The sequence below is a fragment of the Stegodyphus dumicola genome, chromosome 8 (assembly GCF_044657685.1).
Source record: "Stegodyphus dumicola isolate Sdum_Otavi_A_Nest chromosome 8, ASM4465768v1".
Classification (NCBI taxonomy): Eukaryota; Metazoa; Arthropoda; class Arachnida; order Araneae; family Eresidae; genus Stegodyphus; species Stegodyphus dumicola.
Window position 1 is genome coordinate 191,384,430 of NC_140775.1, and position 25,425 is coordinate 191,409,854.

The 25,425-nt window shown below is 31.5% G+C and overlaps 1 protein-coding gene and 1 long non-coding RNA gene across 3 annotated transcripts in view; one reads left to right on the top strand and one right to left on the bottom strand.

Moving 5' to 3' along the window:
* Nucleotides 1–3,126: 3,126 nt before the first annotated feature.
* LOC118184691 (uncharacterized) lies at nucleotides 3,127–17,233 on the bottom strand. 2 transcript variants are annotated; one of them, XM_035354404.2, is made up of 2 exons: nucleotides 16,926–17,233; nucleotides 3,127–8,315 (listed from the first exon to the last, which is right to left on the bottom strand). In XM_035354404.2, the coding sequence occupies exon 2, from the start codon at nucleotides 8,260–8,262 to the stop codon at nucleotides 4,858–4,860; it is 3,405 nt and encodes a 1,134-aa protein (XP_035210295.1). In that variant the 5' UTR covers nucleotides 8,263–8,315; nucleotides 16,926–17,233; the 3' UTR covers nucleotides 3,127–4,857. The 2 variants fall into 2 exon arrangements, with proteins under 2 accessions (XP_035210295.1, XP_035210297.1); XM_035354406.2 differs by lacking the exon at nucleotides 16,926–17,233 and adding an exon at nucleotides 14,364–16,905.
* Nucleotides 17,234–17,472: 239 nt separating this feature from the next.
* Nucleotides 17,473–25,425, top strand: part of LOC146996059 (uncharacterized) — a 116,283-nt gene continuing 108,330 nt past the window's right edge. The window contains exon 1 of the long non-coding RNA XR_015042822.1: nucleotides 17,473–17,609. This is a non-coding gene — a long non-coding RNA (uncharacterized LOC146996059). The remainder of the gene's footprint in view (nucleotides 17,610–25,425) is intronic.

Consider the following 25,425-nt stretch of genomic DNA (forward strand, 5'->3'; position numbering starts at 1 on the left):
CTTTTTGATTTTCAAACAATACTTAAAAATTTTATGAGTGGATTTTGGAGTAGGAATATTTTACAACAGATTTCTGGTCTAAAATCTGATGAAATTTTCATTACAAGTGCTTATTTTAGTATTTAAATCATTTTAGGCAGTTGGTAATACTATGCAGTATTAAAATGTTTAAATATGAAAAATAATTGAGCAATTAATTAGGAAAATTCAAAATCTGTACTTTTACTATTATAGAAAAATTTAATGTTTACCAAATCAGAAATTACTCCAATATACTACTGTGTAATTTTATGAATCTTTTTCACATAAAGTATTCCTATATCAAAGTTTTATAGAAGTTAACACACAGCTGATCAAAAACAAGAATTCTTTTTTTCCAGTTGCCAATATGTTAAGATCATTTGTACTTATGACAAAACCACTTTTTATTCTGATAAAATAAGTGCTGTACGTTACTGAACTTCCAAACTCATCTCTTAACTTTGTTATTAATAAAATGAGACACTAGTGTTGAGCCATCTAATGTGGAGGTTCTTGTATAGTTAGGTTAATAGGTTCAAGTTACTATTAAATTCAATTTATATTTTTAAACTGTATTTCTTGGTCATGATTAAATGTCTAATGTGTCCCCAAGATTAATTTTTCCCTCCAAAAAAGGTTCTGATGATTTGACTAGCTTGTAAATCAGTGCTATTTTTAAAGTAGGGGGAAAATGTTTTAAAAGTGATTCAGCTGATTTCTAGAATCTTAATTTTTTTGTGTTCAGATTATCTGTTACTGAGAATCATTCACTTGGGGGGGGGGAGTTTTATACATCTCCTTATCAGGCCAGTTAAATCCTTTACCTATTTTTTTAACAGATTTTCATTCTGAAGTTGAGAGAATATGAATCCTCAGTATTTTTTTTGGTTAGAGAGTTTGTGCACGCATTGTTCACAAATCTAATTCACATTATCTTTCAAAAAGAGGTCTGATCCTAATTTTAAGCCTGTTGTAGGATTTATTTTTTTTTAGAGAGAATGCATAAGAAAGTTTTTTCACATAGATATAATATTGAGAAAGGCAATATAAACTTGACAGCATAATCAGCGATTTGTTGAAAATCATATAGTTTCATTAAAACCGAATCCTCTTTTTTTTGTAGAAAGAAGCGTAGACTGAAAGGTTTTGTATTCTTTAGCACTTACAAGAGAATTTGCTATTGTTCAAATGACAGATATTTTAATAATAGAATGTTCCCCTATTCAAACACGTAACTTTTTTGACCTAATAACTAAACAGAATTAAAAAAATTCTACAGCGATGTACTTATACCAACCGATGAAAACATCCACACTTCTCTTTGAGACACGTATTTGTATGTTTAACCCATGTTCTGTGATATAGTATGTCTCTATTATTGATCTTGTTTTCGACATTTTCCTGAAGTATTAACTGTTAAAGTTTCAGCATTTTATAGCTTTTGTACTCCTTTATGTGGCAATAATGGAATGGCAAGCAGTCTTTACTATAAACACATATTTCATCAGATTATTGTGACATGTTCTAATGAGCTGATGTAAAAACTGTATAAAACTCCCTTTTCATTAACTGTTCAAATGCATTGATTTTACATATTTACAGGAGCAGCAATTTATAACTAAACAGTGGGAGTATAATATATAATAAAGTTGCAGTTGGCAATTATGGATTTTTCAGTACACCAATTTAATTCTTTTCCCCTTTTATAATTAAAAAAGTTATGATAAGTAATAAATATTTGTGTGTGATCTGGCAAGACAATTTATGCTATAGTTGCATCAGATTACCAAATGTGTAATAACGTCTGTTATTACACATTTATAAGCAAGATTGTCATTTAATGTATAAAAGCATGTAAAACGAATTTTAATTTTGTCCTAACGAAAAGATAATACTTTGCTCTTCATAAATTTAGAAAGTGTTAGATTAGTACAAATAAATTTATTATTTTGACAATGGAAAATCACTTTTCTGACTTGAATGTTGCATCATCTGAATGTTTTGGGGGAAAAAACATTAAGATTTCTGATATGCAATGAGAAATACAAAAAACCTGATGCTTATTTACAAAGATATTATAAAACAGTAAAATAATTTAGATTATTTAATTATGACAAAGCACATTAGAACCATCTGCCTATGAGAAAGGATTGCTTTTATGTGGAAAATACGTATGTGGTAAAAACTATTGTAGCTTATATGTGGTAAAAACTATTGATGCTTTGCAGTTTAGCTTTGTTCCAATACACTATTTTCAATTCTACTATTAATTAAAAAAAAGTAGTTTTTAAATAGCTACAGATGAAGCAATATATAACCTCATCTACATTAAGACATTTATCCAATCAATATATGAAGATTTCAATATCACAACATATATCTTTTAACCTGCACCACATATTGACGTTTTATTCAATGTCTTCATCACCTGGAAGATGTATGCCACAAATGCAAGCTGGAAAGCACTAAACACGCAAAAAATCACTTGGGCTGTCAGGGCTATTAAAGATGTCATCTGAATTCTCCTGCTACTGGTTTGGCTCTGTCATGATAAAATACACAACTCAGCAGGCCCAGTTATTTTTTTATACTGTTTTTGATACTTGGGCTAGAAGGAAGTTTTTCTCATTATGTAATTAGAGATCAGTAAATTTCTATCAGAAATATTTCTTGAAGTAACATTAACTGCGTATGGGGAAGCTTACCCATGGGCAATTAGCCCTGGTATGCAATACTTTGAACAAGTATTCCAATCTGAATAAATAAATGTTTAGTGTAAATACAAATATAAAACTGTCGATGCTCTTTATTGTATGTCATGTCTCATTGGAATAATTTTAATGAAAGCTAATTTTAATATAGATTATTTTTTTTTACTAAGCATTTTCATGTTTGGGGTATGGAAGTTGGATTCTTATCGATTGTATAAAATTTAGAAAATCTAGACATGAAGCATATAAAACTTAACAATATAAACTAATAAAATTTGCTTTTAAATGGGGAGAAAGCATTTATATCCCACCCTTCTGCAAAGTAAGAATAAACAAAATTCTTTCATTCATCTGCAATATAAATGAATACAAAAGTTTAGATCAAAACTCAATGAAACATTTATTAAAACATTTATTACTGAGATTAAAACAATAAAAATATACTTATACCAAAAAATTACAAATATCTTTACTTTATAACAAATATCAAAATCAGAATGCTTACATTACTCAAAAATATTATTATTGCACTAATTACACTTCAGTATTTAAATATCTTGGCATAATATTTTACCTGATATGTTTCAAGACTAGAATTCATTTTGATAAGAAAGACTCAAGTTTAAAAATAAGTGCAAACTTAAAAGCCTGTTGAAAATATTTTTATAAATAACAGGTTAAGGGGAAGGAAAAAATGAGTAAGTTTATTCAAATTAATACATAATGTATAAACAAATATTTTGATAAGATTATATAAAAATAACAAGATTTTATAGTTATATAATTTTAAACATAAAAGTACTACTCTATTTATCTTTAAACAAATCCACTTCACATATTTTTTGGAAATATGATTTAAAAAATTGTAAATAGCTTATCACAAAATAAAAATATTTAACAATATCATGCCCTATATACACATATATTATGCTGATTATTATATTTGACATTAATTGTTGCATCAAAATGTTGATGTAAGAAAGAAATATTCAAGGAGAAAAAACATTTTCTTAAAAATCAAAATTTTAAAAACTCCATTCAGATATCTTGTACCTCTTTTATAATACAACATACTTAACATTTAATTTCTGTATTACACTAAATTTTCTCTTCATGCTGCCATCTACATTAAAGAATTAACACCCCCCCCGAAAAAAAAACTGAATTTCTCAATGTATTTCTACTTTGGTCACTAAAATCAAATATATGATGACATTTCTATTATTTATAACAAGTAGTTTTAGTTTCAGCTTTATATTTTATCATAGGTTCTGTATGTATCATGTATGCTTATATGGTGCTCCTTAAAATCCTGATTGATTCATTCTCAATAAATTCATTTTTCCCCCTTATTTATAAAAATGATCATATATTTATTTGCAGAAATATACTTAGACATATTTATATTAATTAGAAAAATACATGGAACTTTGGCAAAATGAGTTAATGGCTATTATTTTTTTTTTATAAATATGAAATTTATAAATTCTAACAGAAATGATTCAAAATTTCTTATACTGCTTTGAATGAATATATAAAATATCTTCCACACAGGTATCATATGAGATTTTTTACTTTAAATTACACATTAACATATTTTGAAATCCATGGATGATATAATGCATAAATTAAGAGAAACAGTAAATACAGACTTTTAATTATTTCTGATAAATAAATGAGCACTTACTTAAATGCTTTTAAAATAATGCATAAGTTATGTACAATTTATATGACTGTTCCAATTTTGAAATATTTTATAGTTCTATCTATGTAGAATTAATTTTTTTTTCCTATAAAAGTAAAATTTTTCTGAAAATTTATGACTGTTTCAGCTTTAAAATATTTTATCTGTATACATAAAAGTTCCAACTACATACAATTAATAATCACCCCCCATAAGAGTGAACTATATTTGCCAGCTAGAGAGGGGAATTAAAATTTTTCATATTTTCATACTACAGCAGTTTTCTTTAAATAAAAAATAGAGAAACTTATTTCAAAAACACATTTCACACTTTATAATTGTTTTAGGTATCTCAAAGTAACATACACCTATGGTACCAAAATTCAGTCATTTTTAAATGAAGCAGAGTAGATGCCATATAAACTAGTATAAATAATTATTTCAATTACAAATTTCCATCGATATAATTTCAGACAAATTAATTATTACATTGGGAATTATAATTAAATTTACAACTGTGTTCACTTGCAAATACTTCAACATATTCTCAGGAATGATCTTTCTTGGAAAGGTAAGAACAGTTTTATAGTTTTCATTATTTGTGCATAAATATAAACATGAATTAGTTATTACAGAAATTTGAGCTGGAATTTTAACAACTGGCTTGTTCTTGAAATTAGCTTGAGTAAGAAAAAAATGTTTTTTGGCACAGGGCTTAAATCTAGGCACATATTTTAAATTCAAATACATTTCTTTACTATTGCATTTGACCCTTTTTCTTTTAGTAAATTTAGAGATCCTGGCAACTCGGTAGAAGTGTCGAATTTCATTGGCGTTCACTGTATTTAAAAAGCTTTCTCCTTTCCACAGGTCTGTATTTAATGTGACTATATGTTCACTTTCAGCTAATAAAGTTTTCTTAAAAATATCAGGATCTAATTCTGATTTTTGAGTTGAATATCTTTCCAAAACGCTTCCTTCACAATCATCTTCAAGAGATTCACAGGAGTAAAAGGTATCAGAAGATTTTATGGAGTCACAAGATTTATATGAACTTAAAGTACTAGTATTGTCTTCCAAAATATCTTTCGCTTGAAAAATAGGACTACTTTTTACAACTTTATTATTAGTCACACTTCCCTTTAACAGTGGTAATTCAGTTTTAAGTTGACGTTGTTTATTGCACTCTCTATGGTATTTTAATTTATTATAGTTTTGACATTTATTTGATTTAGAAACTTTTTTCAATTTAACTTCAAGCACTGCATGGAAAACTCTTAAAAATATACATGCAGTTAATTCCACATTATATACACCTATCTTTTTCTTATGTAACCTTGTGGATAATACCTGAAAATGTTCATATATTTCATCATTAAAAAAAGATGAAGAATTTGAACTAATATATAAACTGAAGCAATCGTAAAGAACTTTATGATTCAGCATGTATGAAATAGGTGAAACATGCACAAGTTCGTAAGAGTACACATCGTTTACATTTTTGTTAATTGATGGAATGAAATAATTTACAGTAAAATCATCTACAGATGCACATTTTTCACTAAGTGTTATCTCTGCAGGACTTAAAGGATATACTAATGTTGCAATATGTAATGAATTATCATATTCAAAATAAGGTACAAACATCAACAGTTTTTGTCCTTTTTCCAAACTTTTTAAAGAATTGCTGGGATAGGTAGCTTCTGACCTGAAAAATACTTTAAATTTCATGCTTTTGTATTCAGCTGTTGCTATTCCACTACCAGTTGTTATCAATAAGACTGAACCAAACATAAAAGTATGATTCTGGATCGTTAGGTTTAATATGAATTTTTGCTTATATTTATGCATATTGGCTTCTTTTTCATAAGAGTCCCTTAGTACTAATGATTCAGCTTTATCACAATTCATTTTCTCAAGTATCTCAGAAAGCTGAGGGCTAATATCACAGCCTAGAGAATACTCATGATGTATATTAGATGACACTTTTACTTCTACCGAGCTTAAGTCAGAATTTAGTTTTTCATTATCATTTGTATGAAAAGAAGTTTTTATTTTGCTACTAGTTTCAGCATCATAGGATAAATGAAACACTTGCTTTTCATCAAGTGTTTCTATTTGAGCAGTTTCCCTATTTTTAACCTTCATATTTAACCCACTTTCAGAGGAATTTGATATGATGTTTTCAGCTCCTGATGTAATTGGTGGACAATGTTCATTTAAGGAGTCTCCATTGCAAAAAGAATTTGTTTCCACTTTGTGATCATAAACATCAACACAAGATAAATGAGAAGTCTGGCCTAGATCAAATGATCTTACTTGTTTGTTTTCAGTTTTGGCATTATGCTTCTGAAATGCAGACAGTTTTTCAGTTCTGTTGTCAACTACAAGTTTATCCATTGCAAAATGTTCATTTATTGGTTCTGCGTTGCAAAACAAATTTATTCCTGATTTAAGACTAGTATCATCACAGGACAAATTATATATTTGTTCTGAATGACATGATTTTATTTTTATGTTTTCTTTGCCTTCAGTTTTGCTACTGTTTATATAAATTTCCGATGCTTCATCAGTCTTTGTAGATATTACACTGGGTAACATATACTGATCATTTAACAGTTCTTTGATAAAAGATAACAAATTTGCTTCTAGTTTGTCATCATGCACAGGTTTTCTCAGATAATACTTTTCAATAGCTGGTTGTGATTTGTATAACTCAGCATACATATTTTCAGTTATCATTACAGAGTCACTATTAAGTTCAGCAAAAGTACACTTCATGGCTTGTTTAATAATTTTAACTCTTGTGGCTATCCAATATATATTAACATCATCTCCTTTACCATAAAACTTAGCATCAAATTCCACAACATCACGACAACCAACACAATCCTCTAAATTATCAATCTCGCAAATATATTTCAATGCTGCTTTATTAAAATAAATAGTAAATGTATATTGATGATATGGGATAATACTATATATAAATCCCGCACTTTGTTTTAAATGAACAATTTCTCCAATCCAATTTTGTAAAAAATAACCATATATTTCATGAATAATTAATCCTAAAGGTACTAATTTTTTTAATCGTCTAGATAGTAAATGTAAATGTTCATCACTCTGAAGATTAACTGTGTGCTTCTTTTTAAATTTTTCCTTGATATGCACAAAGCCACTTTTAATTCTAAAAAGTTTGCAATGATTAAGAATGCAAAATACCATAAGCAAATTACGAACACCACAGCCAGGTAAAAATGCACTATGCAATCTCACTTCATCAAAAGTAAATGTATAAATATTCTGTAGTAAACTTTGAAAATAATTAACCACTGTACTATATGTACTATTATCAAAACCTAATAATCCATCAAACTTAACAAGCATAACTGTAGAATTTGGAAGGATATCAAAAAAAGGAAATTTCTTTAAGATAGTGAATAAAAGTTCTTCTTCTATGGAAATAGCACTATTCAAGTTTAAGTTCATGCATATATCATTAATATTACAAATCCCTCTTAGGACTAAATCAACAATTTTGCTGATAATTAGATCTTCACTTATGATGGTCTTTAAACTTTGATAATTATCTGATATTTGCAGCACATTTTCAGATGAAGAAAATATACTTGTAGTTACACATAACATATTTCCCAATTTTTCCACGAAATCATTTCCAGGAAATGTTTCTATAAATGAAGAAACCTCACTTTTGAAAAATTTCACATGTTTTTCAAGATTTCTTAAACTTATGCCATTTTTGTTTTGGGCATGGAGTATAACAAAGTACACATATTCAATCAATGCATTATACAAATACTGAGCAGAATAAATGTCTTCATTCATTCTGATTCTCAGGTTTTCAGGAAGCTTCTCAATATATTCATAGATGATAGCTCCTGAAATTAAAAGCAATTATAATAAAATTATTACAGAATTTAAATAAAAATGAATACATCTAACAATAGCCACCCAATCATTTTTTTGGGGGAGGGGTGACAAACCATTATATTATGACATACCATACGATTTCTACACTAAGAGCTGTAAAATGCCTTATAAAAGGTGCTAGGTGCTCTAATAAATAACTGTCTACGGCACAAACAATAGATATTTCCTATACTGATAATTATTAAAATTTGTTGCTGTTACTCCCAGATAGACGATCTCCATATATCCAAAAATATTTTCACAAAAAAAGCTAGGCAATCTCCATATATCCAAAAATATAACAAACAAACAATAGAAGATCTTGAAGGATCTCATCTTTGTTAAAATCCAAGCAAGCTAAAATATGGGCCCGGGGTGACCATGTCAGCCTTACATCAATGCCATTCAGGGAAGATCTATCCCTACTGAAATGTGAGTGCTCTAATATGTCCACTCATGAGGTGCAAGAAGGCCGTCTGATATTTTCTAGGCGATAGCTGAAAGGACCCACCTCGGCTTCTTTCAAAATACCACAGGTGATTAGGAGGGATCCTTCCAAGTTGGTTTAATTTCATCTTCCTAAGAAAGGAGATTTTACTATATGTGAGATTCCCACAAGGGTCCTCGCCCTCCACGGCAGCAGTCCTGACCAGGTAGTCAGCCCTTTTCGTTTCTGTTGATCCCAGCATGATATGGGATCCACTGAAAATGGATGGAGTGTCCAGAAGAAAGTCAGATAAGATTTAATATATCCAGGCTTGCCTTGTCTCTTATCACTGTCCAATTAGATAGGTGCTGGATTAAAGCATGACTAACAGTTACAATCGAGACATCATGTAATTGTTTCTCAATATGGTACGTGGTGTATTGCAAGCCCCTCCCAACAGCAATAAGCTCCGATCTAAAAACCAAACAAAAGTCAGGATTTCTTATCTTAAATTTCATAGAACCAGTAGAAGTTGGTATAAACACTCCACTGCCAGAAATTTCCTCTACTGCCATCAGTGTATATCTTCAAAGACAATTGTGGAATCTCAATGATAGTCTCCACGGCTAATTGCTTGATGAGAGCCGGATTCTCAATAGTTTTCTTTACACTAATCAAAAGAGTCTCATGAAAATGAATCCCACCAAGTTTCGAACCAACTCCCAGATGATACAGAGAATGAGATTCCACATGAGTAGCGATTAAAATTAAAAAAATTTGATTGCATCAAAATTTCTAAATGCATTTATCAGTTAAAAATTTTTTAAATAAAATTGAAAATCAATTCATTTCAATCTGAAATAACAGTCTATTTGAATGCTATCAAAGAATAAAAGAATAAAATATAAAAGAATAAAATATAAAAATTTTCAATCTTGAGTTTTTAAATCAAACTTATCAGCACATTTTCTCCTAACAACATAAATTTCACTGTCACTAGAAAATTACCTTGCCAGAAATCAAATATTTAGTTTGCAATGTAACTGATCAAAATGCTTTTACTGATTACAATTATTTTAATAAATACCGTGTTTATTCACATATTTTTCTCCCTAGTTTTTTCAGCACAATTTAATAACTTCCAATTTACAGTAACAATGTAAAATTATTCACATATGGGAAATTATTTTGTGTAAGTAGAATGAATATTACTGAAATTGGTAAGTGCTTTGAAATACATAACACAATAATATTAGCATGCCTTTATGTATGCTTTTTAATGTGCTATATTTATCATTTAAGATACGTCATTAGAAATAGTATACACCCCTCTATTTTCCCCCTCCTGGTTTTCAAGCAGTAAAATTAGTACAAAAAGGGGGAAATACAGGCAAATTAAATGTGGTACGAGTTTTATAAATACTAATAATTAATCAAAATGCAATACTGATGATGACGATTTATTAAAAGCAGATATTTTGAGTTATTTTGCTTTTTTTGTGAAAATATTTTAAATATATTATTCATGTATGCACAAAATATAAATAAATAAAGTATTAAAAACTAAGGACAGAAGTTTAGTTTGAAGCGCATTTTTATGCCATTTTCTAAATTGCAATAAATCTGACAAGACAGATAGCAATAAAAAATTCTAAATTTTAATTACATATCAGAATGAGTATGTCTTGCTAGCTAGAAATTTCAAAATGTCACTCAAAGTGGTTATAAAATTCCTCCCCCATAGGATATATTTTAAAAGTAACATCTTTAAATTTACTAAATATATAAACTTGTATATATTTTTGGAAGCACTTCCGCAGAGAACCCGGTAAATGTAAACATCGGCAACTTTTGCGATAATATAATAGTTCAAACCTGGTAACCTAGCACATTCATCCAGTTCGTTTATTCGAGGGTTGCAAACATTCCTCTTACTTCATTTTGTTGAATTATCACTGTTGTTGTTCACATTTGGAGATTTATATTATTCTTCTCTTATTTATTATTATTTTGGTAAAAGTTTACAATTCGGTGCCCCTTGTTTATTGGCGATTCTTTCTTAACGCCAAGATCGGCACCAGGAAGTCACAATTTCAAGATGGCCGCTACACGAAACCAAAATAAGAAGTCAAAGAATATCATAAGATCTGTGTCCATGTACACATCGATCTGTTTTTACTTAAAAAAAAGAACCTAGAATTGCACAAACTACGCATTGCGCACTGCCTTAAATATGTCCATGTACACATCAATCTATTTCCATTTAAATAAAATCGGGAAGCTAAAACAAATTTAAAACTATCGTGGTAACCAGAAGTGAGGTTTCATCACCAAAATTTTTAAAAAAATGCCGCCAATCAAAGGGGCACCCAATTCTACACTAAAGCTATTATTTTTTCTGAATTTTTACAATGAATAGATAGAAATATTTTCGTGTAATTAAAGAAGTTTTCGTCAATAGATGCCGGTTTTCGACTCGTCAGTTCGGGATCAAAGGAAGAAAATATGGCGGGAAGGGTGAATGCTAATTTGTAACATGGCTGTTCACGTTGTGTTCTTAATTATTAACAGCTGTAAGCACGCAGAACCATGAGGTTTCACCCCCCAAAATAATTTGTTTTTGTAGGCCCCAAAAATGTGCATGTGCATTTTAAATAATTATGTAATGCTTTTATTTTTATTATTGGTTACTGTCATCTAAAATTATGAGAATAAATCAATTTTTATGGCATAAAATTTAAAAAAGATTTGCTAATGCTTTTCTAAAAATAACCTTTCAGAGGATGGCAGGTGTGACATAAATAGCTGATTAAATTGAAATAAAAAGTGGTTGATCTTTACAATATGGTAACTGGTAGTTTGGCGACATTTTGGAGGCGATAAAGGTTACTACCTGGGACTTTGGTAATAATGTGAGCAGTACTCAGTTCTGATTACGCATTATTTTGTGTGAGGGAAATGAGAGATCATGGGATATGTCACGTGATATTAATGGACTAATTACGGTTCTTTAATCGGAAAAGGGGGGACATCGGGAAAAAATCTGGAAGTTTTGTATTTGGCTTTATTCTGTGTTGTGTGAAACAGTGTTCGTGAATTTTTGGATCCCATGGCCGTAACTAAAGTGAATTCGAAATGGGTATTTATGTATGTATTAATTTAATGTATGTGCTCATTTATATTTTAAGTAGTGTTTTTGAATTTAATTATATTTTAATTAAATGATAGTTATTTTGTGAATTTTATGTTTGTAGGAATTTGGTATACGTTTTAGTTGAAGTAAACGTGCATGGAAATAATTTAAATATCTGACACTAAGTATTTGTAATGGTTGCGGTATGAATTCGTTGGTGATGTGTATAATGTAATAGATGATTTAGAGGTAAAAGTTTTTGGATATTTTATTTATTTTATATGTGGAAATGTTCATATTTGGAAAGGGTAAATACTTTTTCGCGATCAGGTAATTTCATATATGTTCTTTTTACCGGGTTTAAAGATTGAGAAAATTGTCATGTATTTTCGTGAAATTTTTCTAATTTATGAGAAAAAAGCAGTGTACATGGATATAGTGAAGAGTGTGCGCAATGCCATTTTTGTGCAATTCTGGGATGTTTTTTTAAGTAAAAATAAGTCGACGTGTACATGGTTTAGTGATATTTTAATTAAATGATAGTTATTTTGTGAATTTTATGTTTGTAGGAATTTGGTACACGTTTAAGTTGAAATAAACGTGCATGGAAATAATTTAAATTTTTGATACTAAGTATTTGTAATGCTTGCGGTATGAATTCGTTGGTGACGTGTATAATGTAATAGATGATTTAGAGGTTTTTGGATATTTTATTTATTTTATATGTGGAAATGTTCATATTTGGAAAGGGTAAATACTTTTTCGCGATCAGGTAATTTCATATATGTTCTTTTTACCGGGTTTAAAGATTGAGAAAATTGTCATGTATTTTCGTGAAATTTTTCTAATTTATGAGAAAAAAGCAGTGTACATGGATATAGTGAAGAGTGTGAGCAATGCCATTTTTGTGCAATTCTGGAATGTTTTTTTAAGTAAAAATAAGTCGGCGTGTACATGGTTTATGTGTATGTGTTATTTTGAAACACGCGTAAGGAGTATGGTATTGTGCACTTTTTCCCAATTTTGCAGTGAATATTTGTCATGATTAAGCAGTTTTGTTAGATAAAATTTCTAGCATAAGTGTAATTCGGCTAGTAGATTGTTGGAAGAAGTGTTCAGTAGATAAAAAGAAAAGAAACATGTCTTTACTTCATGAAGACAAAATGGCGGCGGGAAAAAAAAATAGAGGGTTGCTGTAGGAGAGTTGGTCGCCAAATTTTCGCCAAAAAAACGCCAAGTTACCATAATGTAAAGATCAACCTAAAAGGTATTATTATCTAAGATGACAGAATAGTTTGATGCATCCCCATGGTCATTAAAATTAGCAAACCACTGCTGGTGTAAGGAATACAGTTCAAATGATTCTTGAAAAATAATAAAATGTACAAAGTTCTAGTTTTATTAACAATGCTACTGAAGAAAATTTGATTACTGTTGAAGCTTATTTGTATTATGAAATACATTATGAAAAAGACAGGTATTTGTTTCAAAGTAAAATGCTTTAAGCTGCTTAGGACAAAGAACGTAGACTCTTTGTTGAGTTACAGTAGTAAAGAACGTAAACTACATCAAATGAATGTAATTGCAGATTTGTATACATCAAATTAATGTGAACACATGTTATTTATAAAATTTCATGAACTTATTTTGGTTAAAATTTACTCTATGGTATTTCCCTGGTGAATCGTTTCTTTTTTTCACTCCAAGATCGGCACCAATTACCAATTTCAAGATGGTGCCGATCCTTCCACGCACTGCACAAAACTGCAACAAGAAGTCAAAGAGTCACACAAACTCAATGTCTATGTACACATCAACCTATTTTAACTTTAAAAAAAAAGGGGGGGGAGAAGTGCAGAATCACCCGCTGCTTGGCGCGTTTTTAAGAACTGCACATACTCGGTATTATCCATGTACACATTGACCCATTTTCACTTAAAAAAATTCCAGAATTGCAAAAAAAAAAGGCATTGCACACTCCTTTGACTTTATTCCATGTACACATCAACCTATTATCACTTAAAAAATAAAAAATAAAAAATTTGACAAAAAAACAATTCTTACTCTTGTAAAAAGCGCCAAACAAATAAGTGGGCTATTCTGCACATTACTCTCCCCCCCCAAAAAAAAACCTGCACAAACTAGGCATTGCACACTGCCTTCATTTTGTCCATGTACACATCAATCTATTTTCACTTCAACGTAATCAATCACAAAGTTAAAACTATAATGTTAACCAAAAAAAAAAAAAAAAAAAATTCACCGCTGTCTTAACACACAAACAAATAACCAACAATACACAAACATAGTAATAAATAACCAAAAATACACAAACATAGTAATAAATAACCAAAAATACATATTTCTTAACAGAAAAACATTAAACAACAAATCTTTTTAACAAAATTTAACACACAGAGACAAATAAATAAATCAAACGTGAATTTTTGAACATACCTTTTTTTCACATGCATACATTTACATTTCCCACCATCATCTCCTCCATCCTCCACGCAAGCAATTCAATTAAATTTTTCGTCGTTTCGGTTCATCCACTGTTAATCAACATTCATCCTTTTACCCACCTCAGACATACTCAAATGATGGTACCCACAGCAAGAAAATAGCAATTTCAAAATCCAAGACCATACCATCTATGTGCAACCAAACACAGTAATTGAAAAGAATGGTAAGAACCAAAAGCCCACATCTATATGAAAGGGTTACTATTACAGAAAATAGCCAAAATCTAAATTTATCACAACATGTTTGGCAATATTCACAGAAATAAACCCTTTTTAATGACAAAAACTTACAGAAAAACCCATTCTATGCAGCAGGGTTTTTCATGAACAGCCACTACCACTTGGCAATTTTTCAAACAGAAACCAAGGGGTACCATACAGTAAATAAAGATCAACCTTCATTTTCAATAAGGCACCTTAAAATTCCGAGTTGTTAAGCAAGCTACCTATCTACTTATACCATTTTTGTTATTTTATGCTTTATTAATTACTGTAAATGTGTATATGCATAATGTATAAATGTAGAACCTATTAAACATTAAAATTTCAGTTGAATATAAATATTAATATTTAAATTATTTGAAGAAATAACCTTAATAAAATTATGAATAGATTAATGAAACTAAATTGGGAAAAAATATATCTGAAAGGGTTTATATTTTCAGGACTGCCCAAAAGGGTTCTTTTATGGAACAGTGAAAAATTTTAAAGGATACTACATGAATATGCTTGCAGACTGACATGGGAATGTTATATATATCTTCTGCATATTTAAAAAGTGAAAAATATATAATGTAATTTTATAAAAAATTTTAATGTTTTTAAGAAAAATGTCATGCATTAAATGCACTTGTATTTAAATCAATCAGATTAAAAAATAAAAAATAATATTAAGAAATGCATCTATTGCTTTTAATAGTTTAGTTTGTTAATTAATATATTAAATATGAAAGAATAATATAAATAATCTTATTTCAAGACTAACAGCCATCTGGGGCTAATACCGTCTTTACTCACGTAATAGCTGCGGTGTTTTGCGAATTTTTTATTGTGAAAGTCCAGGTGCGATTATTATGCAAGGTACACAATATTGTACACTTTTGATGATTTTTTATGCTTCAAAACGGGGGTGGGACTATCATGCGAGTAAACACGGTAATAAATAAATAAAACTGAAAAACATAACAAATGTAAGTGTGGCATTCATTTCTACAAACAATTTTTAAAAATTGTGGCCATTATTCTGTTATTTCCACCTGATATTTCAGATAATTTTTAATATTATTTTTAAAGCTAAAACTTCTGTGAGCATGATATTGTAAGCTACCAGTACCAGATAGTGACTGATGGTCTGACAACTACTACATTATACAGATGATGTGAAGAATTAAACAAATGTTTGAAATAAACATCGCACTTTTAAAATTATCTGACATGTCATTTAATGCGAAGAGCAGATAAATTTTATATGCCCGATTAAGTTCACTATAATTTCTGCCAAAATCCTCACAATCAACAAAGAAATCATTGCCAACAAATTGACTCGAATCACCGATATTTCAAACAGGGCACTGCCAACAAACTGACTCCAATCACCTATCCAACCAAAAGACATGAAGAAACTCTCAGTCAAACCTCTCATATCAAGAGCCCCGATGATGGAATCCTTGTAGGTGTACTGGGATTTTATTTGAAGCTTTCAATTTTAAACAATTATGAATTGTCCCAGTTTTCTCATCTTTACTACATTAAGGTATATGTAATTTGAAAATTTGTAAGAGCCATTTTAATTATATTTAAATGATAAAACTAATGAAATAATATATAATGTAAATGCACTTTAGCACAAAGTTTAGAAATATGGACCATAACTGCTTTATAGCATTAGAAACTAATTTCCTGGGTGGTGAATTTAAGTAAATATGGAAGTACTAACATTTCCAATAAAATATATGGTATGTGTTCATATTTGATGTATATATGTACGCAGGTATGTATGACAGAGTGTACACACACATATAAGCACATAGATAGATATACACACTTTCTGAATCCGGTCCTGACAACAGAAAAGTATAACAGATATTTTAGCGTTTTTGACAATCTATACACTGCATATTATCTTCAAAAGTGAAAGTTGCATTGTATTATCACATATACATACTTCACTGATATTAAACAAAAACAGTATCTTGCATTCCCCATTTTCCTCAATTCCCCACGTCTGTAAGATGTAATGAAATTTCAATATTTGAAAACTGGAATAAAGTAAACACTCTTTGATATTCAGGAATACTAGGAATAGTAGTAGCTTAATATGTATAGCTATAATAAGATCAAGCATTAAAAGATAAATACAGCTATATCAGAAATTGCTTATCTCCCTATATTCTGCGTATCTATTCTAGAAAATATTATCCACTTACAAAAATCTGACTAAAATATGAAAATGTTCATCATAGTTTAGCTGATGTATTGAATATAACATACATACCGATGAAACAGCCTTTATAATTCTTTATATTTAATTCCAGAAAATCTAGAAACAAGTAACTTTTAACACCCACATTTCTCAGCTTTCAAATTGCGAACCGAAACCATAACTATCTAATCACACATGTTTCACATTACTGTTGCCTAACGCAAGCTAGATATTTTTAAGAAATTCTTAAGCTTGGCATAAGGCTTATATATTGCTGATATGAATTTCATAATTCATTGCACTGTCTTATTTCGAACTGTTATTAGAATCTGCCAATATTTTTTAATATAGATGTGTATGCTATACTCTAGGGAAAAAAACCGCTATTATTAGGAAGGGAGTGCCCACAGCGAGCAGCCAAGATCAGAAAAATACTATTTACATGATATTTTACACATATCGTATTTTATTCTCGTGTGTCAAGATCCTTGCGAGCAACTCAACAGTTTCTTATCCATGCTTTGGCAACACTGTATTTTTTAGTTTTAAGTTTCTGTTTAGAATATTATTATAAACAAGGCGGGAATGTGCTATGTTTTCGTACTAACGTAGAGTGCCTGTTTTATTTTGACTACCTAGTTGGACTACATGCTTTATTTTGATTATTAATTTCTTTTTGACGTCTTTTTATTGAAGAACCGATTGAATGAATGAAGTTCAAGTAGTTTCGCAGCATAGTAACCCATGATTTTAAAGGTACGCTTTTTGAATTATATAATATTCTGAAAATGGAATTGCTTGTTAAAAAAGTTCGATAAAATCCTAGTATACGGTATGGCCTTGGTGCGATTTTGGAAATTCTCGCGAACACCAAAATAATGCGTTTAGTGCTAATCATAAACAACGGCATGTAAACATTACATTGCACTGATACAGAATGTTAACTCTATCGCCTCCTGAATGTCGCCAAATCCTGTGTGTACCGCATACTAAGATTAAGCCAAAAGTTCTCCTGTAAGAGCTAATTTTGGGAATGCTTTAATGGTTTGTAGGACTTATTAAAAGGACATAATGTTAAGAAAGGAAGCATTAGATATAATTTTGTTAATTTACGTAGAATTTATTCTCAGGCGACTGAAATGGATCATAATATAAGCTCATAATGGTTAAAATTCCATAATCAGGGCGAGCGCTAAGCTTGGCGAGAGTTTTTTATTTGCCGCGATTTTAATTTGGTTGTGGTTTCCGGCTGTATGTTTTCTTGTGGTAAACCTAGAGCTTTATTTCGGTAACTGTAAGAGCGCGAATTTAGTGTAGCCAGATTCTTTTTAAAATTTAATTTTGAAATACTGTGTTTGTTTTTAAAAGTTTTAATGTTTAATATTATTGTTATATATATATTTAATATTATATTTATATAAATATTTGCAGAAAGTTAAGCTGTTATTGGTGGGAGAATGTTGGATTTCATATGACATGAAGTTTATAATTTACGAATGTTTTTAGTTAATTTTATTTAGTTATTTTTTTTTAGTTTTGTTTCTTGCATGTGGCAATCGAAACATGTGGAATATTTAAAGCTTTGAACGAACGTTGTTTAGTGTAGCAAATGGTGAAATGTGTATATATTGTACATAGTACTATTATCTTTATTTTATCTTCATTGTGTCATTTTACCAGTGTCTTTGAAACTTTATAGACTTATGGACATGATCCGTGTACCTGGATCTTCAAAGCTCTGATTATTTATTGCTAGTGTAAAATGTTTTTCACCATTTGCTACTTCGCTCAAATATCGCCGTCCCTATATGTACATAGTGTATAGTTTCAATAACTCATGTGCCTCAGTGTTGTACAAGAACTTTAGTGTTTAATTTCTCAGACCAAGACTTCACTGAATTGTGATATCTACTATTTCAAGATGCATTAGCTGTGGACAGTTCACGGGAGGGTGACCCCCACGTGACTACCACTGTCCAATCTGTGTTTTAGCAAGACCAACTTATACTCAAGGCCTGCCAGTGTGAAAATATTCTTTTGTGTTTTCGGTTGCCTGCGTGATATTCTTACTGACCGCAAGATGGCGCTACAATTCTGCTACACTTTGCAATGTTTACAAAAATCGGAAAAGTACCAAAAACGAATTCTGTCTTGTTATATGCAAAGTTTAAAAAATATTAATCTATAGTAGTCAGAAATTGTTGATTTCTTATTAGTAAAAATAATTTAATTAGAAGGAAAACATGGAAATTTAAGCTATCTCACCCTATTTTTTTTCACACATAAAACACCAGCTATTTGATCTCGATTTTAATTCCTGCTTTCATCTAGACATGCGCTATTCTGGATTGTACGCATTACAACTATTTATTCTAATTTAAAGGTAATTCAGAGTATACACCTTATTTTTTAATTATTTATATAGTAAGAAGTTAACAGGTAGCTTCAGATCATGTACTATTTCAGTGAAAAATTTTCAAAATATTTCTATCGGCTGTACTGGGCCAAAAAATAATTTAGTATCCCCTATGAAAGATGTAATTAACATATTTTGGAGTAAAAATATTAAAGAGAGAAAATATTAAAGAGATTAAAAAGTTAAAATATTAAAGAGATTAAAGTAAAAATATTACTTAAAGAGATTAAATTTTACATACTGAAGAATTTTTTTAATTATTAAATAACTGTTTTTAGGAAAGCTTAAACAATGCAGATTTTGATCTCTGTGCAGTATTTGCATTGCAGACATTCTAAAAGTATTAGGGAAAAAAAAAAAAAAAAAAAAAAAAAAGTCTTACTGTGGCATAGATTTTGAATGAAACTCAAACCCAAGGTTGCTTTTTTGACTAATTTTAATATTACACAGGTATGTTTTTCTTCACTTTCATTTGTGTTCTAAATTTCATTGATGTTAACATTAAGAAACTAGTAATTGAATTAAGTGCATTGCAGCAATTTACATTTTCAGTGTTTTAGAGAAACTTCAATTTTTCAAATGAAAATAATGAAATTTTTGATAAAGCTATTGATCAAATCAATCTGTTTGTTATAAATAAAAGAGACACAGACATCATAAAATATATTTTAACAGCACACAAAAAAATAATAACTCTCATAATCACAATATATGATTAAGAAAACGTTCAGTTCTGTATATCAAGGATAAAATTTGAAAACTTGCAATGGCTGAATATAAATAATATATCCATCACACATGCCCACAATGCTAAGTAGAATGAGCTATATACACAATTTTAGATATATATGCATTTAAAGTTAGGCAAAAAAACAAGCTTATTAAATGCATCACTTAAATATACAGCAGGTAGACATTTTTACACCCATACAACATTTATCAGAATGACATGTGTACAAAATTTTATGGCTGGCAGCGTGAGATACTGATATAGTTCATTATCAAGAATAATGTATACATGAAATAAAATTACTGAATTTCACAAAACATTATCACTATTAAGCACACATATACATGAGTGCCATCTTGATACATTACCTACATGTAACTACCTGACATAAATCCATGTGTACCATTCCCATTCCAGATTAATCAGAAGAAAGTTACAAGCAAAATTTTGAAAATAACAGCATTACATGCACAAAGATTTCAGAATTAAATAAGCAGGATGAGGAATTTCAGAACTGAGTTCAATGAGCTTTATACACAATTTTAAACCTATATGCATATAAAGTTACGCAAAACACCAAGCTTGTTAACTATAGCCCTTAAATATACAGCAGCTAGACAGAAAATACACTTTTTGTTAATAACGAGCCACGTTACAAATAGTGAGCGTATAGCAAAATTGTAGCAGAATGCGAGCGCCACCTAGTGATGAATTTCGCGAAAGCCACTGAAAACTGGGAACCGGAATTTCGTTCAGTCTGGCAGGCCTTGAGTATAAGTTGGCCTTGGTTTTACAGCAAGGATGAATTTGAATATTTTGTTTAGCTAATCTGTTGCACTTAGTTGTGCCATTTGTCTTCATTTAGATAGTGATATTAGTTTAATTATTGCAAGCTGGATTAACCTGTTTCAAAACTTGATAATTATTAATACATCCAATATTTCTCATTGCACGCGTAAGCTGCTTTGCTCGGAGTCCGAACTTGGGTGGGTGACCACCCACGTGACAGGCTCCTGCCAATCATCTCCCTCCACTCCACCTACATTTCACAAAATTTGACAAGTTTCGCCTAGTTGGCGTGGCGTAAATCGCCCTAATTAAAAACTTAAGTACCAACGCCTTAGGGCAATTAACCAACAGAGACGGTTAAAATAGCGGTTGTTACTAATTGCCGCCTAGCCATTGACTCGATTTCGATTTCGTTGTTTAGTGTGTTGAATTCCACGCAATGGCGTAGCAACCATAACTGGCGCCCGGGGAAAAATACCTTTTTGGCGCCGCCCCCACAAAAAAACTTTCAGTATATAATGTATAGAATATATTCGTAATAAGAAAATAATACAAATAATAATAAAATGCTGAATCTGCCATAAAATACTCAAAAATATATTAAGAACAGTCCCTACCTAACTACACTAGCCTTGGGTTCGGAAATGCATCTGTGTCGACGAAAAAATTCAAACATACGATGTTCTAGAATTAGTTAAAAAGCTGTTCTTTATTTTACATATTTATATAAGTGTTTTAAAAAAAGTACAATTTTTAAACAATTAAAAGTTTAATATACCTTATAGATAAATAGATATGTGGCAACTTGCCTACTACAACTCAACTCTGCCAATCTGGTAACCCATAGCAACCAAAAACAGAATAATATTTATTCTATTCAATTGTTATAATTATTTAACGATCTGTCTAAAAAAAATTGTACTACCATAATTGGTGATCCGTATTTATTACGAATAGCAATCTTCAATATTGCACGAATATGGAGTTTATATGTCAAAATTCTGAGCACCAGTAAGTTATCCAGTGTGATGAGATGCAAGTAAGACATTTCACCTGTGATTTCAAGCGTTGTGCCGCATTCCGATGAGTCTATTTCAGTCATAATTTCAGCGGATATGTATATCGCCTGTTGCATTTGAACCGCCAACTTCTCTAATTTCAAGTACCAAGAAACTGTGTCACTATATACATATTGATTATTTTTCTATACATATTATTACTGTGCATATTTGATTGATCTAAAGTGGTTGACAACGATGCTGCTTCACAATTGGCGCGAAGTGGCAGTTAAGCCACTGCCTTTTTGTCCCCGAGACCCATCGTTATGGTTCATTCAATTGGATGCGCAGTTTAAACTGAGTTACATTACTGCCGACGAAACTCAGTTTTATACAGCGATCGCCGCGTTAGAATCAGAGGTACTGCAAACAGCTCGTGAAATAATTTTGAATCCACCGGCGACGAACAAATACTAATCTTTAAAAAAAAATTAATTTCTGTTTATGAAGAATCGAAACAGTTAAAATCAAGCAGCTGCTGCACGATTTACAGTTGGATGATATAAGACCTTAGTTGCTGTCTAAAATGTCAGACTTAGCCGCCGGTAACCTAACGGATAACATTCTTAAAACATTATGGATGAATAGATTCTCATCTAACATGCAAACCATTTTAGTGGACAGTAGCGAGCCACTTCAAAAGCTTCTCGAAATCACTGATAAAATTCACGAACTGGCCATTCCTGAGCAAATACACGCAGTGCAGGCTCCTGGTCCAGGTATTGTGTCGTTACAGGCTCAAATTGATGATTTGTCCAAACAGGTTGCTCAGTTAGTAGCCATCCAAGTTAGTATCCATCTTAACACCGCAACCTCTCCACATTACGTAGTCGAAATACAGGAAATTGACCCCCTGAGAAAACGTTATGAAAGCCCTCTTCCGGGTATTTGTTTTTTACCACCACAAATTTGGAAACAAGGCAAACAAATACCACCCATCGTGACCAGGGAAACGAGAAGGGCCGTTGCTCGAAGTTGTGATTGACAGCAGCCGGAATTTTGCATGCCTTTTCGTCATCGAAAAGAATTCGGGCTTAAGGTTTCTTGTAGACACCGGGGCTGATGTTTCTGCCGTTCCACCATATTTTTACGAAAAAAGCGCCTTATTAAGTTACAACGTTATATAGCAAATGGAACTCCTATTCAAACTTCTGGTGAACGCCTGATATCTGTTGATTTAGGATTGCGCCGCAACTTCCAATGGCAATTCATTATTGCTACTGTCCTATTATTGGCGTTGACTTTTTTCATAAATTTTCTTTGCTTGTCGATATTAAGAATCGCCGTTTGATAGATTCCATAACCAACTTAACTTATCCTGGAGTAATTCGCAATTGTGAAGATTTGATCATTAAACTGATTTTGGGTAACTCCCCATGGCATCAACTTCTCAGAGGATTCCCTACAATCACGCGCACAGTTATGGGTATTTCCGAATCCAAGAACGATGTACTACATTATATTGAAACTAACGGACCTCCAATTGCCGCTAAACCTAGACGCTTACCTCCAGACAAGCTTAAAGCCGCCAAAGAGGAATTTTAATACAGGATGGAACAGGGAATTTGCCGTCCTTCAAAACGTTCATGGGCCAATCCGCTCCATCTTGTTCGGAAACGAAATGGTAAGTGGCAATTATCGCCGGTTAAATGCAGTTACAATTTCTCATCGTTACCCAATCCCGCACATTCAAAACTGTATACAAGTTTTAGAGGGAAAAGCTATTTTCGAAACCTTGAGCGGGCGTATCACCAAATGCCCGTTAACCCAACTGATATTCCCAGCTGTTAACCCAGCTGAAACTGCGGTTATTACGCCTTTTGGACTATTTGAGTTTCCGGTCATGATTTTCGACTTATGCAGCGCTGCTCAAACGTTCCAACGCTTCATGAATCAGGAGTTAATCGGCCTCGACTTTCGTGTACTTTATTTTGATGACGTCTTAATCCGCCTCCTCTTCAGAGCAAGAACACCTATCACATTTGAGAACAGTTTTTGAACGTTTTCAAAGGTACGGTGTCAGTCTTAATCCTTCCAAATGCGTTTTTGGCCAACCAAGCGTATCCTTTCTTGGTCATGAAATTTCTGCTGATGGCGTTCAACCCTTCCAGAGTCACCGCTATCCGCGATATGCCCGAACCATCTACAGTCAGGAACTTAAGAAGATTTATTGCTATGCTCAATTTATATCGACGTTTCTTACCTCATGCAGTAACCATACAAGTACCTCTAAATTCTTTTTTGGTTGGAAGCAAGAAAAACGATAAACGTGTTATAAACTGGACCACAGAATCTTGCGAAGCGTTCCAAAAATGGAAAAATGATTTAATTTCGGCAACAAATTTGCAGTATCCTTCCGCATCTAAACCATTATCACTCTACGTTTATAAGGTATTTCTCTCGCTTTCCTAGTGTGCCTTCGTGGTGTGGTGGTTCTGCACGCTCGCCCGGTACTCCAGAGGTCCGCGGTTCGATTCTCGGCGAAAACGGTTGCTAATTTTTCAATCTCTCTTGCTTCCAAATATGCTGATGTCTCTACAGTGGCGCTCGAACTAAAAGGAGGAGGATTCTCCACAACCAGGATTTGGCGATGGTTTTCCCTGAAAACACCAGTCGCCCTTTAAAAAGGCTTATGCTTTATGCTTTTCAACAGGATAAAACTTTTCCTAGTCAAATGAGACACCTAGACTTCATAGGGCAATTTTCAACAGCTATCCGTTATATCGAGGGTTCGCAGAATATTGTTGCAGACACCTTGTCTCGTATTGAAGAACTAGGCGTTCCTTCGCCAATAAAGTTTGCTGCCCTTGCGGATGAACAACACCGGGATTCAGAACTACAAACCCTCTTGAAAAGCAAATCTTCCTCCAATCTCAACTTGCAGCCTATGCAGCTGTCACCTGGAAAATCATTTTATTGTGATGTTCAGGATTCAAGATTTCGACCTTATGTTCCCTCCGGATTTCACCATGCCATTTTTAGTCACTTACATCGTCTGTCACATCCTGGCATCAAGGCTTCGAAACAAAATGATACAGCAACATTTCGTATGGCCTAGCATGCAAAAGGACATAGCCAACTAGACACGTTCGTGCGTGGAGTGCCAAAGATCTAACACCACCAGCCAACTTAAAAATTTTAATTTGCCCTCCTCTCTCTTCGATCACGTGCACCTCGACTTGGTCGAGCACTTATATTTATTAATAATAATATAATACATGAATACAATTAATTACTATGTATACATTTTTCTTACCTTGGATGAAGCAAATTTATTATTTACTTCATCAAAGTCGACCCTTTCAAATTTTAATCCTTCCACACTTAAAAATGCTAGATGACTTAGGGAATCTTGTCCCATCGTTGATTGTAAATATGTGAAAATTTATTTAATATGCTGAACGAACGTTCATAGTTAGCATTTGATAATGAAATAGTAAGTAGTATTTGAAGTGCGACTCTTAGGTTTGGAAAAACATTTTCTCTATAGATCTGTAATGGAGTTTTATGTTCCGTTTCTTTTCTACTGCGGAGTAACGTCATACAGTCACATTCACTGCTCAAAACAATTAGGGGATA

Bases quoted from the DNA above. Each gene is read 5' to 3' on its own strand.
- LOC118184691 (XM_035354404.2), bottom strand. From the start codon at position 8,262: ATGAATGAAGACATTTATTCTGCTCAGTATTTGTATAATGCATTGATT.